Here is a 14,873-nt window from a genome sequence, read left to right as displayed (position 1 = left end):
CAAATTATACATGAAATTCCAAACAGACATACTATATATAGTCCTGCGTATAATACAGAGAGGGGGGTTAAGCCTTTTTATATTTGAAGATAGTAGCATTCGTTTGAGGTGAAATAAGTACACTTTGAGAGTACTGCATTTTTTTTTAGATAGTTAATCATGATTTTTTTTTTTTATGAAAACAATTGTATTTTCTAAAGCTATTTTTCCTCTCTCTCTAATCCATATATGCTTTTGAGAAAAATACCTTTAATCGTTTTATAGAAGATTATTAAATTAAATATATATATATATATACATATATATATATATACATATATATATATATATATATATATATATTAGGAATAAAGCTTCATCCACGTTTTTGATGGAAATGTCGGCCTACATTTTTAACTAAGTGTGTTTGATGTAAAAAATACAAAGTTTGAAAATACCCGCCCCCCCCCCCCCCCCAAATAATAGTCATTCCTCTGCTGCCATCTAGTGGACATAAAGTGTAGTGCTTCGTTCATGTACTTGTTAACATATAACATTTCTTCGTGTACACACACATTGGGGATGAATTGATTGTGATTGATTTGAATATTAAAATCACACAATCAGACTTCTGACTTTTGGCAACTGACACAAAATGGAGCTGGCAGCCAGGTTGGCCAAAAAGCTGAAAAAGACACCACAAAGTCACTCAGATTGAGATTGCTATGCTAGTTAGCTCAATTTCAGCCCTGGAGAAAGGGCAAACATTTAGTGGTTTTCATCCGTCTTTATGGATTATCAGGACGAGAGAGACAGTAGTAAATGACTTATGTCGTAGTTGCGGGGAAAACTTGAAGAGTGTAGAGTGACGTTGCTGGGTTTACTTGCCTATGATGCAGGTTGGCGTGGGTTCGCGTCCCAGCCTGGGAGACCATATTTGTATGTGTGCGTATTTGTGTGAGTGAGAGGAAGAAAATAAATAAATATATATACATTTTAAAAGAAGAAGAAAAAAAAAGAGTGACGTTGCTCACGAAGACGACGTCACGCAAATATACAAATTTGATTTGCCGGCCTGTTTTTGGCCGGTGCCGAATTGCTGTCTACGGACGCCTATCCAGACACACTTGAAAAGAAAGTGGGTGTGGCTTGGCAGGCTCGGTCAGTGTGGCGGTTTTCTGTTCGAGAAGCAGAATATGTTTTTCTAGAAATGTGTCAGTGTTTGTTGGCTCCAAAGGAGAAGCAATGTTTTTTTTTTGTTGTTTAGTTCACGTTCCATAAATGTGCTAGTGGATTTTGGGTTCCAGAAGCAAGACACTTATTTCTTTATTTTTAAATTATTATTCTAGAAGCAGGTTTACTTTTATATGCTTCCAGAAGTGGATCAGCATTTGAAGGTGAGGGTGGGAGGGTTCAAGTGGGGAGTCAATATTTTTTGTTCCAGAAATGTATCTGAATTTTTTTGTTCCATAAGTGCTATCGTTTTTTTGGGTTCTAGAAGTGGGTCAAAGTTTATTTTTGCTCTAGAAACGGGTCAGCATGTGCCCATGAAAAAAACGAAGCAATTTCCAAACACAAGACCTGGGATAACAACAATGTGATTTTTATTTTTAACTGCCTTCATGTGCATAATCTGGAGTCTACCGAACTCCAGACACTCAAATGCATTTATTTTGGTTCTAGAATCAAGGTAAAGATTCTTCAGACCTAGAAGTGGGTCAGTATGTGACCAAGAAAACATGAGGGTGCATTTCATGAACCCGAGCATTGGTTTTATTTCCTTCATGTAGGTCCATATCACTCCTTGGCTCGAGAAGTGGTTTCTTTGGTTGTAGAAGCGAGTCAAAGTTTCTTTGGTTCTAGAAGCGAGTCAGCAATTGCTAGGTTGCAGAAGACTTTCAGGATGTGTTATCACATGTGCCTCCAAACACTAGCAGCGTGTTTTTCATATTTCCTTCATGTGCGTTAACTGGAGTCCGCCTTAGTTTTGAGCCTCAAAAGTGATCCTTTGGTTCTAGAATGGGATAAAAGTTTCTTTGGCTCTTGAAGCAGGTCAACGTGTGACCATTAAAACATGAGAGTGCATGTTGTGCACCCAACCGTTGTTTTTATTGCCTTCATGTGCATTGAGTCCACCTCAATCCCGAGACTGAAAACACATTTTTGGGCTCTAGAAGGGGTCAAAGTTTGTTTGGTTCTAGAAGCGGGTCAGCATGTGACCAAGAGTCCGAAGACACATGAAAGCACCAGGAGGTGGCAACAGAGTGTTTTTAGTGCACTAACAGGAGTATGCCTCATTCCTGCGCCTCAAAAGTGTTCCTTTGGTTCTAGAAGCGGCTCAAAGTGTCTTATGTTCTAGAAGCGGGATCACATGGCCCAGGAGATATTGGCGGCGTGCTCCTTGGCCTTCATGCGCAGCACGGCGATGCTGGACGAGCGCCTCTCGAACTCGGGCTTGGTCTCGAAGGCGTGGTGGCCGCTGGCGGCCGGCGAGAGAAGCGGGTCGCCGCAGAAGTTGTTGAGGGCGACGTGGCCGAACTGGTTCTGCTGGTTGGGGAAGTAGCCGTGGCCGTGGTCGCCGGCGGCGGAGGAGGCCGAGCGCGGGGAGTAGGAGGCCACGCAGGGGGGCGAACCTCGGGGCAGCATGCAAGGGGACACCACAGGGCCGGCCGAAGGGGCGCCCGACCACAAGTTGTTTGGAATCTGGCAGGACAAGAACGAGTCATGAGTGGAGGGAAAAAGGAGATTCTTCATTTGATATGGTCCTACCTTGACTTAAGAAACGGCCATTTTGGCTTTCTCACAATAAAAAACAACAACACTACAATCGAAGAAAAACGATTCAGAACGGCGCGGTGTACATGGGAATTCCTGCGTTGTGAACGATCCCTGAATGCAGCGTGTTGCCTGCCACAAGTGTATGACGTATTTATTCTTCTGCCTTCCCCAAAACTGCTTTAAAATGTTTAATGACACACCAGTCGGAGTTTACTGTAAAACTAAACACACCACAAAAATAATTACACACATTGTTTTACAAACTGCTAGCATGGGAAATGCTAATGACGAGCTAATAGAAAATTAGCATCGCGTTCCGGGAGTGATTTCCTTCAAATAACGAATATTGACACGCAAATGGAACACATCCAGTCAAGTAATATAACAATTACTAGAAGGTATGGCTGTGCAATTAATCGAAATTAAATTACAATTTCAATTATTATGATCCACAATTACAAATTAAGCATAATCCTTAAAAATATATAATTTTTGCACATTTTAACAATTTTAAAACAACTAATTTAATAAATTTGGAAGTTGCATAATTATAGTGTTTCAAAGAATTGTATTTGTCGCAATATTTTTTCTGTTTAAACATTTCCTTGTTTTGTACCAAAAAATAAATGACCGTCCTGATCGTGAGTTCAATTATTACCAAAATAATCGTGGTTAATATTTTCTTCATAATCGAGCATTAAGCCCTACACTACTAAAAAATAAATGAATAATACAATACTTAAATAAACTAATATTTGACTTGATACTTGTTTATTTTTTGGTTGTTCTTTCAAGTATATTTTCAAAACCAATCAAAAATAATTGATCACTACTTTTCGAGATAATTGTTTTCTTTGTGATTTCTAAAATGTTGTGGATACCTCTCCTTTTTTTTAATCTGTTTTAATTACATTTATTTATTTATTTATTTTACTGTATTTTAGGCATGAAAAAAAGAACATACAAATACAAAAGTATTTAAAATATATTAACTCATTCACTGCCATTGACGGCTATAGACGTAAAAAATTAATTTGATCTATTTCTATTAGTTTAACATTTTCCCACTTTTATTTACAAGAGTATGAAAACCTAGAAAAAAAATGTATTGTACATTTAGAACAGATATAAAAGTTGTGATTAATTGTGGGTTAACTAGTAAAGTCATGCAATTAATTATGATTACAATTTGTAATCACTCGACGCCCCTAATTTTGTATAATATTTTTTTAATCGTGTCAGGTAGTTATTTTTTTTAAATTGTAATTAATCGCATGACTTCAATAGTTAACTCACGATTAATCACAAATTCTATATCTGTTTAAAATGTACAAAACAAATGTTTTCTAGGTTTTCATACTCTTGTTAAGAAAAGTGGAAAAAAATGTTAAACAACTAGAAATAGTTTCAATGTATTTTGGACGTCAATGGCAGTGAATGAGTTAATCTATTTTTCTTTCTAGGTAAAAATCAGCTTTAAAAAAATATATAATAATAATTTTTAATCCATCAAATTACATTTGTAGCAAAAGGTTGTTCTAATGATCAAGCACATGTAACTTTACTTGACCCCCAAAATCCTCACGTTTGAAAAATCCCACGTCACATTTTTACTGTTGTGTTGACAATAGGTTAACCGCGTAATTATTGACAATAAAAGTCATAAATTCAACACGTACATCAGCGTCTGTCTTTTTGACTGCTTAAACTTGTCATTTCCTCAGTTTGCTGTGACGTCTCTAATCGGCGGTCAGTCTTCTTGACGTGCGCTTCATAATATGCGGTGGCTGCATTATCGCTTTGGCGTATTCAAAATGTCAAGAGTTGGACGCGCGTACCTGCGCGTAGCTGTCAGTGCGAGGCAGCACAGACAAGTCGTAGGCGGAGGCAAAGTGGTTTTTGGCTTGCTGGATTTGCCCGTAACGTTCCCGCTTCCTCCACTTGGCTCTTCTGTTCTGGAACCACACCTGACACACGCACACACATGCCACAATAATATTAATGATCACAATAAAAAAGTAGCAATAGTACAAATATGTAACTCTAGTTGAGATTTATTTTTTAATGTCTATAAATGTTTAACAATGCTTAGAGTTTATTTTTTAAATTAAGGTCAATTTTTTTAAAAGAAAAACAAACAAATGCAATTAATGCATTTAGAGATTCTGAAATTCGTAGCCGAAGTAAAAAAAATGTTTTCAATATGTGAGGATCACACTGTTTAGAAATCCAAGTCAAGTATACAGCAATAGTAAGCAAAAGGATTTAATTGAAAAATAAGAAATAAAGTCGATAAAATATATGAACTATTACACTTAAGACACTTATTTAATTAATTTACAGAAATATATCTGATGTTAAAATTTCTTCAGAATCTAATATTTTAACTTCAGGTCAACCATATTAATGATAATAATCATTTTTTTGTTGTTGTTGATTTTAAACATCAACATTATAAGACACTGAAATATGAAGTTATGAATTGTTTAGGTTAATGCTGGAATTTAAATTGCAACTGAAACACACTTGAAAATAATCGTTAAAAAGAATCGAAAACATGTCAAACTTGAGTACAATTAGTGCCTAGAAGTTTGATGAATCATTTTTGGATTTTGACAAAAACAACACAAAACAAAACTATGAATTAAAGATTTATCTTTGAACGCACCACACTTTTAAAATGTATTATTTTTAATGAAATATATAGCTAGTTACGATTTCTTCGGAAATGTTTTTTTTAAGATAGCAACAGAAAACAAAAATCATTAAAAAATAATAATATTGCAAACATTCAACAATTTGAAAAGCTAAGAATTTGAAATACATAGCTAAAGTTAAAATGTTATTTTGAACATTTGATGATTTTTCTAAATGTTTGTGCAATTATGGGTCACATTTATCAGCAACATTATAACTAGTAAGCAACTTAAGAAAGTCGTAAGTAATTAAAGCTAAAATAAAAAAATAAAAAAATCCTGAACTGAAAGAGTTTGATGACACTCTTTTTGGGTTCCAATTCCAATCGCACTAAGAAATTTTGCCCATCTCATGAATCACATCTAGCTTAAGTTGATGCTTTTCTCTGAATCTGGTGACTCTTGACGATGCTTGAAGATTTTGAGGTCACGTATGCTGCTAATAATAATAACAAATTAATAATAATTAAAAAATTAAATAAAAGTAAACATCACGTGGAACAATTTCTTCTCAATGTTGTTTGGAGGAGCTTGACACTCTTGGCTCTATTTTTTATTTGTATTTTTTGGGACATTTGGAGGAGCTTTATTTGTTTTACATTACATGTTATGAATGATAATATTAAGTATCATGGGGTGGGGAAATAAAGTAATAATAAATGTTTTAAAATGCGAACCAACAATCTTCAGTGATATTAATAAACAATAGAAATTGACCGTATAATTGAAACCGAGCTATGCGTGCAGTTAAAGATTAAAATGTCTTGACTGATTTGTTTTGAATTACATATCAAACATATCAATAATAATAATCGTACAAGAAATTGACTAATCATTATGAAAATAAGGAAAGTAATGCTTTAATTGACGAGACCATGAAAATATGTGACTAAAATCACTTTTTTTGCCCTGAAAGTTTGGAGAAACTTGATTACATTTTTGAATTGCTTGTCAAACATGCCAATAATAATAAGAACAATCCTAAATACTACTTGACTGTTGTATATAATTTATGATGCACACGATTTATTTTAGCATGTTACCAGAAGCTTATTTTTATTATTATGAAGTCGTTATTTGAGAGACCTTTAAAATGGCCAAATTTGAGCCTGATTTCATTTGTTCTGAATTACACATCAAACATAAACAAAACAAAACGTTTTTTTTTTTAAATAAAGCAAGACCCTAAATGGAAAGACATCGGAAAATATGTAAAAACAAACAAAACGAAACTAAACAAAAAACCTGAAGAAATCAACTTTATAATTGAAAAGATTTCTTTTGAAACGTTTGCAGAGGCTTGATTACATTTGTTTTGAGTTACACGTCAAACAAAGTAAGAAAGTAACAAATTGAAAAAGACATTGAAAAATACGTAGCTACAATTGTGACTGCATTTGCCTGAATTATGTATTTAAAATTACACATCAAACACGTAAACCGAAATAAGAAGAATAATCACAACAAATAAGTTGCACGTTTGGAAGTAAATTGCTAAAATGACCTAATTATTTTTGCATTTTCCCGAGTAGCCTGACTACATTTGTTTTGAATTACACTTTGCATGTAAACAATAATAATAAGAAGAAGAAGAATCCTCTTTTCTTTTTCTTTTTTTACTAACACACTGCTAACATATCAATATAACAACACAAATAAATCTATAATAAACTTTCTTTATCTGCAGATTCTCCTCAAGCTAACGTTGCTAGCGTGCGTGCGTACGTACGTACGCGCGTACGCGTGCGTACCTGCACCCTGGCCTCCGTCAGCTCGGTCCTCGTGGCCAGCTGCTCGCGCACGTACACGTCCGGGTAGTGCGTCTTCTGGAAGACCTTCTCCAGCTCGTCGAGCTGCGCGCTGCTGAACGTGGTCCGGTGGCGTCGCTTCTTGCTGCTCGTCACCTTGTCGTCGCCCTTGTCCGCCGCCTCGTCGCCGCGGCAACACGACGCCGCCGAGCCGGCCAGCTCCTCCGCTTTGGCCGCGCCGTAGCCGCCTGGGAGTCACCAACAAAACGGCATTTTTTACAATTACACACCTTTTTTTTTTTTTTGAACCCCCGATCTAATGCTTATGTTTATACATTTAATTAAGGCATTTGACCGAGAATAAATAAAAAAATATATATATTGTGAATTTACCGTGCTGGTCGGAGCGAGGCGAAGCGCGGTGTTCGCCGAAGGCCTGCGCGCATTTCGGGGGAGACTTGGCAAAGTACACGCCGCCGTCCAGACTCTCCATTGCCGGTTCCATGAAGTAGTCCGCGGCCTTCATGGCCTGGTTCTTTAGGCCGAACTTGTCCTCCATGAAGTCCATCATCATCATCGTGAGTGCAGCGGTCATCACAGCGGCGGCACGACTTTATAGACCCCCAAAAAGTCTTCCAAGACAACCCCCACCCCACCGGCACCACCACCGGCACCACACAGACATCAACAACAACCACACTCCCTTCTCTACTCTCTCTCTCTCTTTCTCAGTACTCCTCCCACTGACGGCCCAGTTCACATCGAACCGAACCACACAAACAATCTGCTCGTGAAATGACAAACACAAATATGTAACAAAAGGCAAGATTTCTAAAGTTTGCAGTTTTGGTACCATCCTATAAGAGCGTGATTCAAACTCCAAATGACTTCCTATTTACTTCACTTTTAGAATATAAACACACATGTTGATGGTAGAATAGAAATATATTCTTTTGTAGAAAAAAAGAATAAATATTTCCTTAATGTCCCAGTATATGTTTACTTAAATATACAATTTAAAAAAATGTGCATGTGTGTCATTTCATCAAAAATTGTACAAACTGCAAATGTCGATGTAAAAAAAGTACCCACAGAAGAATATTTTGATTATAATAATTTCAGTACGTTTGATGACATTTTTTTATAAAGAGTGACAAAAAAAGTCTCTTTTTTGGGGGGTTTGACTTTTACAAAGTACTTCCAAAGCAAAAACGTTTCGTCGTATCTGTGAAAAATCACATCAATAACATCACGTAAATATGAATTGTGATATCAAATTGCAATGTTGTGATGGTAAGTGTCTTTCTGGGGTCAGCGCAACCCGGGGTCTGTGCGGTGCCACACGAGGAAAAGTCCAAATAAACATCGGTAGACGGAAGAGTGTGTGTGTGTGTGTGTGTTGGGGTTGGGGGGGGGGGGGGTGCGAGGGTCTTATTGGACTTCTAAAGTGAGCGAGTGTGGCGGCTGCACCATGCTGAGGAGGAGAATGTGAAAAGTTCACTAGAGCTTTCTGCGGATTTGAGCACCGGCGCAGACTGCGTCGGTCGCGGTTGGTCAGGAGACAACTTACTAAAAAAGATCATTCAAATATACTGGAGTAGGCTTGTTGTTTGTTTTTTTTCTTTTACGCTATTAACAGTATATTTTTGATTTTGGCGAATTCTGTGGCACCCACTGTCATTGTTAACATTAATGACAAATATAATAAAAAGGTGCACTTTAAAACATTTAATTTTAAGTTGTTAATAGCAAAATGAAAATGCAACACTGTTGACAAAGCTCGATATACTACATTCGTACACTTGGCTATTGGTATTTAGTCGTGATTTATTCAAATTGATTGACAATGTTTTCTTCCTGCGATATATCACGCAATCTTCATATCATGATATGGTCGGCAAAATTCATTTATGATGCCAAAAACGGTTGAATTGTATTACCAAACGACATCAAGTATTTTTAGAGCGTAAAATTTACAATAAATTCACTTACTGTCAATTTATTACATTTTAAAGTGCCGTTACATTTTGATATTGATTTGTGATATATCGTCAATGTTTTCTTCCTCCGATATTAGTATCGCACACTGTAAAAACAGTTCGTCAAAACTATCGGTCAAACATGGACCGATCCTCTACTTGGGTCAATTTGACCCAACTTTGAGTCAAGAAATGGGTCGTTTAGTGTAAAACAACTCATCAGTTAATTGGGTCATTTTGTATAAAACAACCCATAAAGTATAAAGTCGGGTGAAATTGATCCATAAAGTGTATCGATCCATTTTTGATCCATAATTGGGTTACTTTGGACCCAACAGTTTTTAGAGTGCACAATCGCTGTTGCCAGCAAAATATTGCGATATTACAACACCAACAATTTTCATCTTTTTACTAGACGACTACTATTACCAAGGTCCAGGTCCGTATAACCCACTTGACCAAAGTTTTTTCAATCAACAGATTTTTTTGGACTTCTTTTGCCAGCAAAAAAGAAACAAAACAGTTGATTCTATTTACAAGCATACGTATGCTATACGTCGACTTGTTTACAACTTGGTTCATGTAAAGTGAGCTAAAGGTCAACAAATACCCGACGCTCGCTGTTCAACCAAGCCGAGTCAGGACACCACTCGGCGAACATTCTTTTTTAAATTCAATTTGTAGAAAAACATCCTGCAGCCCTTATTAGAGCCACCAATTAGCTTGGACGTTTTACCCACGGTTTCTGCTAGCGCGCCACGTTATCCCCTCGACGCGGCTTCGGGTTTCTCGGGCTCTTTCCTCGGCGACTGCGAAAAAAGAAAGGTTGAATGAACTTCCATTTTGGAATCGAATTCGCTGGCAGTTTTATTTGACTTGATTTATATTGCACTGTTCATTTAAATAATAATAATGGAGAGGGTAATTAGCAATAGCTCCCCAAAAAAAAACACGAGGTGTTGAGTTTCCATTTTTTGGGGCGAGTTATCAAATCTGCCACCAAGCTTCTCCCACACTCAGTCAACCAAACTGTCATCCATCTGTCTGGTGCTTGCGCATTACATTTGGGAGCACTTGGGACACTATCTCGAGGAATAATGTTTATTTCTGAATTACTAAAATGGCCACTTCAGACCAAATGGCAGACCTTTGTCTTTTCAGGTATGGTTAACCACATTTCATGCGAGGTGAAAGCTGTGATGGCAAAATTTCATTCCTGAACCAATGGCGAGTCATCAAACTTCGCTGGCATGCTCCAACTACTGTACGTCATGGCTAAAGCTAGTTTTTTTTTTTTGGGGGGGGGGGGGGTGGGGGTGTCATTCATTTGTTGAGTATACATGCTTTAAAGCTGTATAGCAATCAAGCAAAATCTATAGAACAAGATCCTCATTGGAGAGTAGACCACCAAAATGTCTGCTTCAAACCAAAATTGCCGACTTCCTTTGTTGAAAATTGTTTGTTTTTTTTTTTTTTTTCTTAAAGAGCTCAGTATTGTTCATTCGGTAATGTCATCATCATTGTTGAAAATTGTTTAATTACAGAGGCTATTTTAGAGTTACTTTTTTCTATGGGTCTTAAAAAAAAACGAACTTATAGTGATTTAGTGACCAAATTTGAAGACGTTATGGTGAACTGGAAAACTTTTTTTTTTCATTGTGTGTGTATTGCATTGACTCCCATTTGTTTTTGTTTTGTTTAAATACAGCCCCTAGTGGCAGTTTCTCTTGGAAACATCAAATTTGATAGGCATGTCTATCACACGTAGACCCACAAAAAAGTTTCAAGAAGCCATTCCTGAAAAGACAGAGGAAGGCAGCCATTTTTGTTTGAAGCTGACCATTTTTCAGGTGTCCTTCAAAAACGAACTTCTAATCAAATTGCCACCTATTGTAAGCCACATACTGTACTGCACGTACAACGCTGGACTATGAAATATTTGAGCTGTTGTCACTGCGTGTGGGCGGAGCATGGCGGCAAAGTTTAATAACTTGACATGTAACACAACTCATCTTTTTATTGGCTCTCAACAAAATCTTCCATAACGAGTGCAACTACAAGGCCAGCCTGGCTATGGCGAAGTGCTTCAACTTAACACAAGACACGTCAGGATTTGCACTTCCAAAACTGGACTTTGTCCAAGCTTAAGAAAGGCAAAACAGCAGGTGAGCCCATACGAACCGTGCTGTGTTAAAATTGTTTGTTTAGCCTGCAATACTCAAAGTAAGCGCCTGCAGGTGTTTGGGCTCCAGGATCGAATATCCTAAAATGCATTACACAGCCCAGCAGCAAAGTTCTGTGTGTTTTTTTTTGTGTTGTTGTTTGGAACAACAGATGCATCAGTGTTTTACTTTCTGTCTCTTCTTCCCGCCGCCCCAGCCGCTGCTACGCTGCGCAGGCTCATCCCGGAAGGAGATGCGCTCCTTCCTCCACGCGGTGGGAACATCTTGCTCTAGTGGAAAAACACCAAGGGGAAAAAAACAAACATGTTTGAGAGGCGCCATTTATGGACTTTAAAAAATATTGGAAGGCACATCTTAGTCAATAATAATCCTATTATTCACGCAGCACTGTACACACCTTGTGTATGTCAACACCGCAGCCATATTGGATGTGGCAAAGTGTAGCAGTTTGACAAGTGAAGATGCTCCGTTCCCTTGCTCCTTGGAGATGTTTCAAGCCAGAACCCATGGCATTAATACTGAACCATTGCTTCTGCTTGTAACATCTCATTCTAACTCAATTTCCTGACTATAACTTGCCGGTTTTATGGCTGATACGATGGCCAAATGCAATATGGCGGACGCGCTGACGCATCACCTGCAACGAGGCCCCTATTCAACGTTGTAAATAGAGCAGAAGTAAAAAAGAAACAAAATCAATTTGATCTTGATTTTATATGTCAAAAGGTTCAAATGGCGATTTAGTTTAGCCGACCCCAACTGAATATGTATTATGTCCCTCCTAACTTGCCGCACGTATAGTAATAATATAAAGAATAAAACAGTTGCCACATCTGCCAAAATGCTGCTTGTTGTGAAGTGAGCCGAGTGGAGGTCACTGCAACCATGCCCGCAAGTCAAAGAAAAGAAAAAAATCGCCGAAACAACGGCTTGACTTGAAAGTTGGGTCACTCATCTCATATGGCACCGCAGTACAGGCAATTATAAACATTTTTCGTGAGGGCAAATAGCAAATATCTGTAAATGCCAGCAAAACTCTTTCCATGCTGGCAGTTGTGATGGATTCCACGTGTAGACCGCGGGGGGAGCGGGCGGCAAAGATGGGGGGGGGGGGGGCATAACAGGTAGCGACCCGTGCTTGAATAAGTGCACAGCTGGCAGACCACGTATAGAATGTCACTGTTTAGAACGCGAGTCGGGGCGACCTGCGGATGACATGCCGAGGAACGTGTACCGTGTGTCATCTGATATCTGACATCTGATTTGTGGAAACTGGGTTCTAGTTGCATTAAAAAAAAAAAAAGTGCAGAATTTCACAAGTTACTTCATGTTAAAGATGAGATAGCTCTTAATCTGAAAAAAAATGCACTGAGCTGTCACCAATGTCTTACAAATGCAATTATGCCATCTAGTGGCAGAAAAATGACCAACACAAATCATCAATGATTAATGAATTATTACGAAACTACTGTATCAATGACTAAAAGATTCAGCCATATTTCTATTAGTTTAACATTGTTTCCACTTTTAGAGTATGAAACTTATTTTAAATGTATATTTTATTGTACATTTAAAACAGATATAAAATGTGCGATTAATCGTGAGTTAACGATTGAAATCATGCAATTAATCAAGATAAAAAAATAATAATCGCCTGACACCCCTAATAAAAAGTAAATACAATTTTAACTTAAGGCTGCATCGCCCAGTTTTAGGCCAATAGTCAAACGCTGTCATCTTGTGGTCTGACGAGCTCATAACGATCATAAAGCTGATCAAAATGAATGACCACACGTGTTCATAATTCAGTGCAAACAGAGGCAGTCTGTCTTGACTGTCCCATCCTGTCCTTGGTGGGACTGGTGGTGGCGTCGGGACAAGGCACTCTTCTTCCTCTGGGCGCCGCGGCGCACCTCGTGGAAATCATTTTGAAATCATCATCAGAATCCAATTAGGTCTCGTTAAAGGGTTGGTGAAGGGAGGGGGGACAGGACAGGACAGGACAGGGCTCTCCTTCACTCCGCCTTCCTGAGACGCTTTCATGTGCTCATCTGCCCTCACTGGCATCTTTGTCAGCCCCCTCGGATCCTCACACAAGGCTCAGTCATCCTCCACCTTGTCTTTCTTTTTTTTTTTTGTATCGGTTTCCTGCGAGGAGAAACACCGTGTCCCCAGACTGACCTTGTGGGCCCTCTCGAGCCCCCCTTGCTGGGGCCAATCAACAATTCCTGCAGTTTGAACAAGCAACTTTTTATGGTGCATTTACACAGCAGGGATGTTAATCTAGAACTAGGAAGGGGTTTGATTAAGTACCAAGAACTAAAAAATTGAAGTGAGAATGCCTTACTTTTGGTCTTTGGGGGACAAATAGCTGTACGGGAAATAATTCTGCCTAGCAACCAATGACAGTGAATTTTGTACATGTATGAAATTACTCACTTGACTCAGCTGCAAGTTCCAAAGTATTTTTGTTCTCTCTACTGGCTCGGGCAGGTAAACCGTTGCAGGCCCAAACTCCAGCGGCGCGATATTGCGTACGTCCAGCTTCTGGCTACACACATTGCACATAAAACAATCAAGCCGTTAATATTGCAAGCATTTCAAGTGTGCGCGGTCGCTGGGTTACTCACTGCAAGTTGTCGTCGTTGTCCACCGATCAACGCGTCGGCGGAGATGTCCGGTAAGAAACGCTCGCTGAAGATGACAATATGGAAAATTACGCATTACTGTATATCGTCGCTGCTATGTGAAAAACACTTTTTTCAATGTTTACGTTTTTGGGATGTCTGCAGTTTCATCCCCAAAACATAAAAAAACATAAAAAAAATAAAAAAGGACAAAAATGGACATAAGTGTTTTCCACATAGCAGCGACGATATGCTAGGGTGACTATATTTTGATATCCGGCCTCGAGATACGCAAATGATACCGAAAGTTTACTCAAAGATGACATCAATTATAACTATTTTAACGTATGCCTTTTCTGTATAAGTAGAAAATAAAACAAAACACATTGAACCCACCACACAATTATAGCTCCGGTTTGCAAGCATATATAGTCGCTCAGGAAACAGCTGACCTACTTTTTACTTAAAAACACTTTTTAATATATAAAAATAATAACATTTGTCCCGCAATGAAAACCGGACATTTCTATGAATTTATAACACGATACAGCAGATCATTTGAAATTTAATATAATCAGGCAAGAGGAGGCAAAATGAGGACCTCTGCTTATGTAAAAAAAAATAAAAATTAAAGGCCAGAAACAGAAAGTATTGCAATATATCGTCTATGCAGCAATGCAATTTTGAAAAATGTCAATGATCTAAAGACTGACTTGGAGTCACAAGAAGGAGTCATGCCACATACTCTGCATTTTGTTACATCTGGGTGCGATAGTTTTCTTTTCTGTAACAGTTTGTTTGTCTTTTATTAACACTTCCAATGACATCATTTCATTATGTGCTCCCAAATTTTCCACGGTGAGAACGCTAAGAGCGGCTTCAA

The 14,873-nt window shown here is 38.1% G+C and overlaps 2 protein-coding genes across 6 annotated transcripts in view; both read right to left on the bottom strand.

The window, feature by feature from the left end:
* Positions 1–1,599: 1,599 nt before the first annotated feature.
* alx1 (ALX homeobox 1) lies at positions 1,600–8,660 on the bottom strand. Its single transcript, XM_086074442.1, has 4 exons — positions 7,595–8,660; positions 7,205–7,449; positions 4,596–4,724; positions 1,600–2,682 (listed from the first exon to the last, which is right to left on the bottom strand). The coding sequence occupies exons 1-4, from the start codon at positions 7,794–7,796 to the stop codon at positions 2,347–2,349; spliced, it is 912 nt and encodes a 303-aa protein (XP_085930568.1). The 5' UTR covers positions 7,797–8,660; the 3' UTR covers positions 1,600–2,346.
* A 914-nt stretch (positions 8,661–9,574) lies between these two features.
* lrriq1 (leucine-rich repeats and IQ motif containing 1) overlaps positions 9,575–14,873 on the bottom strand; it is a 38,579-nt gene continuing 33,280 nt past the window's right edge. For 4 of the 5 annotated variants that reach the window (XM_086074437.1, XM_086074438.1, XM_086074440.1 and 1 more), the window contains 4 exons: positions 13,994–14,057; positions 13,803–13,914; positions 11,532–11,632; positions 9,575–9,989 (listed from right to left, as the gene is read on the bottom strand). In XM_086074437.1, coding sequence (XP_085930563.1) covers positions 9,942–9,989; positions 11,532–11,632; positions 13,803–13,914; positions 13,994–14,057 — 325 coding nt within the window. In that variant the 3' untranslated portion in view covers positions 9,575–9,941. Of the gene's footprint in view, positions 9,990–10,036; positions 11,633–13,802; positions 13,915–13,993; positions 14,058–14,873 lie in introns of those variants that run through there. The other variant, XM_086074439.1, reaches the window with a different exon arrangement.

This window comes from Leptonotus elevatus, chromosome 4, assembly GCF_054856555.1.
Source record: "Leptonotus elevatus isolate MCC_2025b chromosome 4, RoL_Lele_1.0, whole genome shotgun sequence".
Lineage (NCBI taxonomy): Eukaryota > Metazoa > Chordata > Actinopteri > Syngnathiformes > Syngnathidae > Leptonotus > Leptonotus elevatus.
The sequence above is the reverse complement of the archived record's forward strand: the minus strand, read 5'-3'. Positions and strand labels throughout refer to the sequence as shown.

What these genes read in the sequence shown, in the direction of transcription:
- alx1 (XM_086074442.1), bottom strand. Translation starts at nt 7,796, where the DNA reads ATGACCGCTGCACTCACGATGATGATGATGGACTTCATGGAGGACAAG. An exon ending in GCCTCGCTCCGACCAGCACG is followed by an intron (nt 7,450 to 7,594) that starts GTAAATTCACAA and finishes GGTGACTCCCAG; the next exon opens with GCGGCTACGGCGCGGCCAAA. An exon ending in TGACGGAGGCCAGGGTGCAG is followed by an intron (nt 4,725 to 7,204) that starts GTACGCACGCGT and finishes TGCGTGTGTCAG; the next exon opens with GTGTGGTTCCAGAACAGAAG.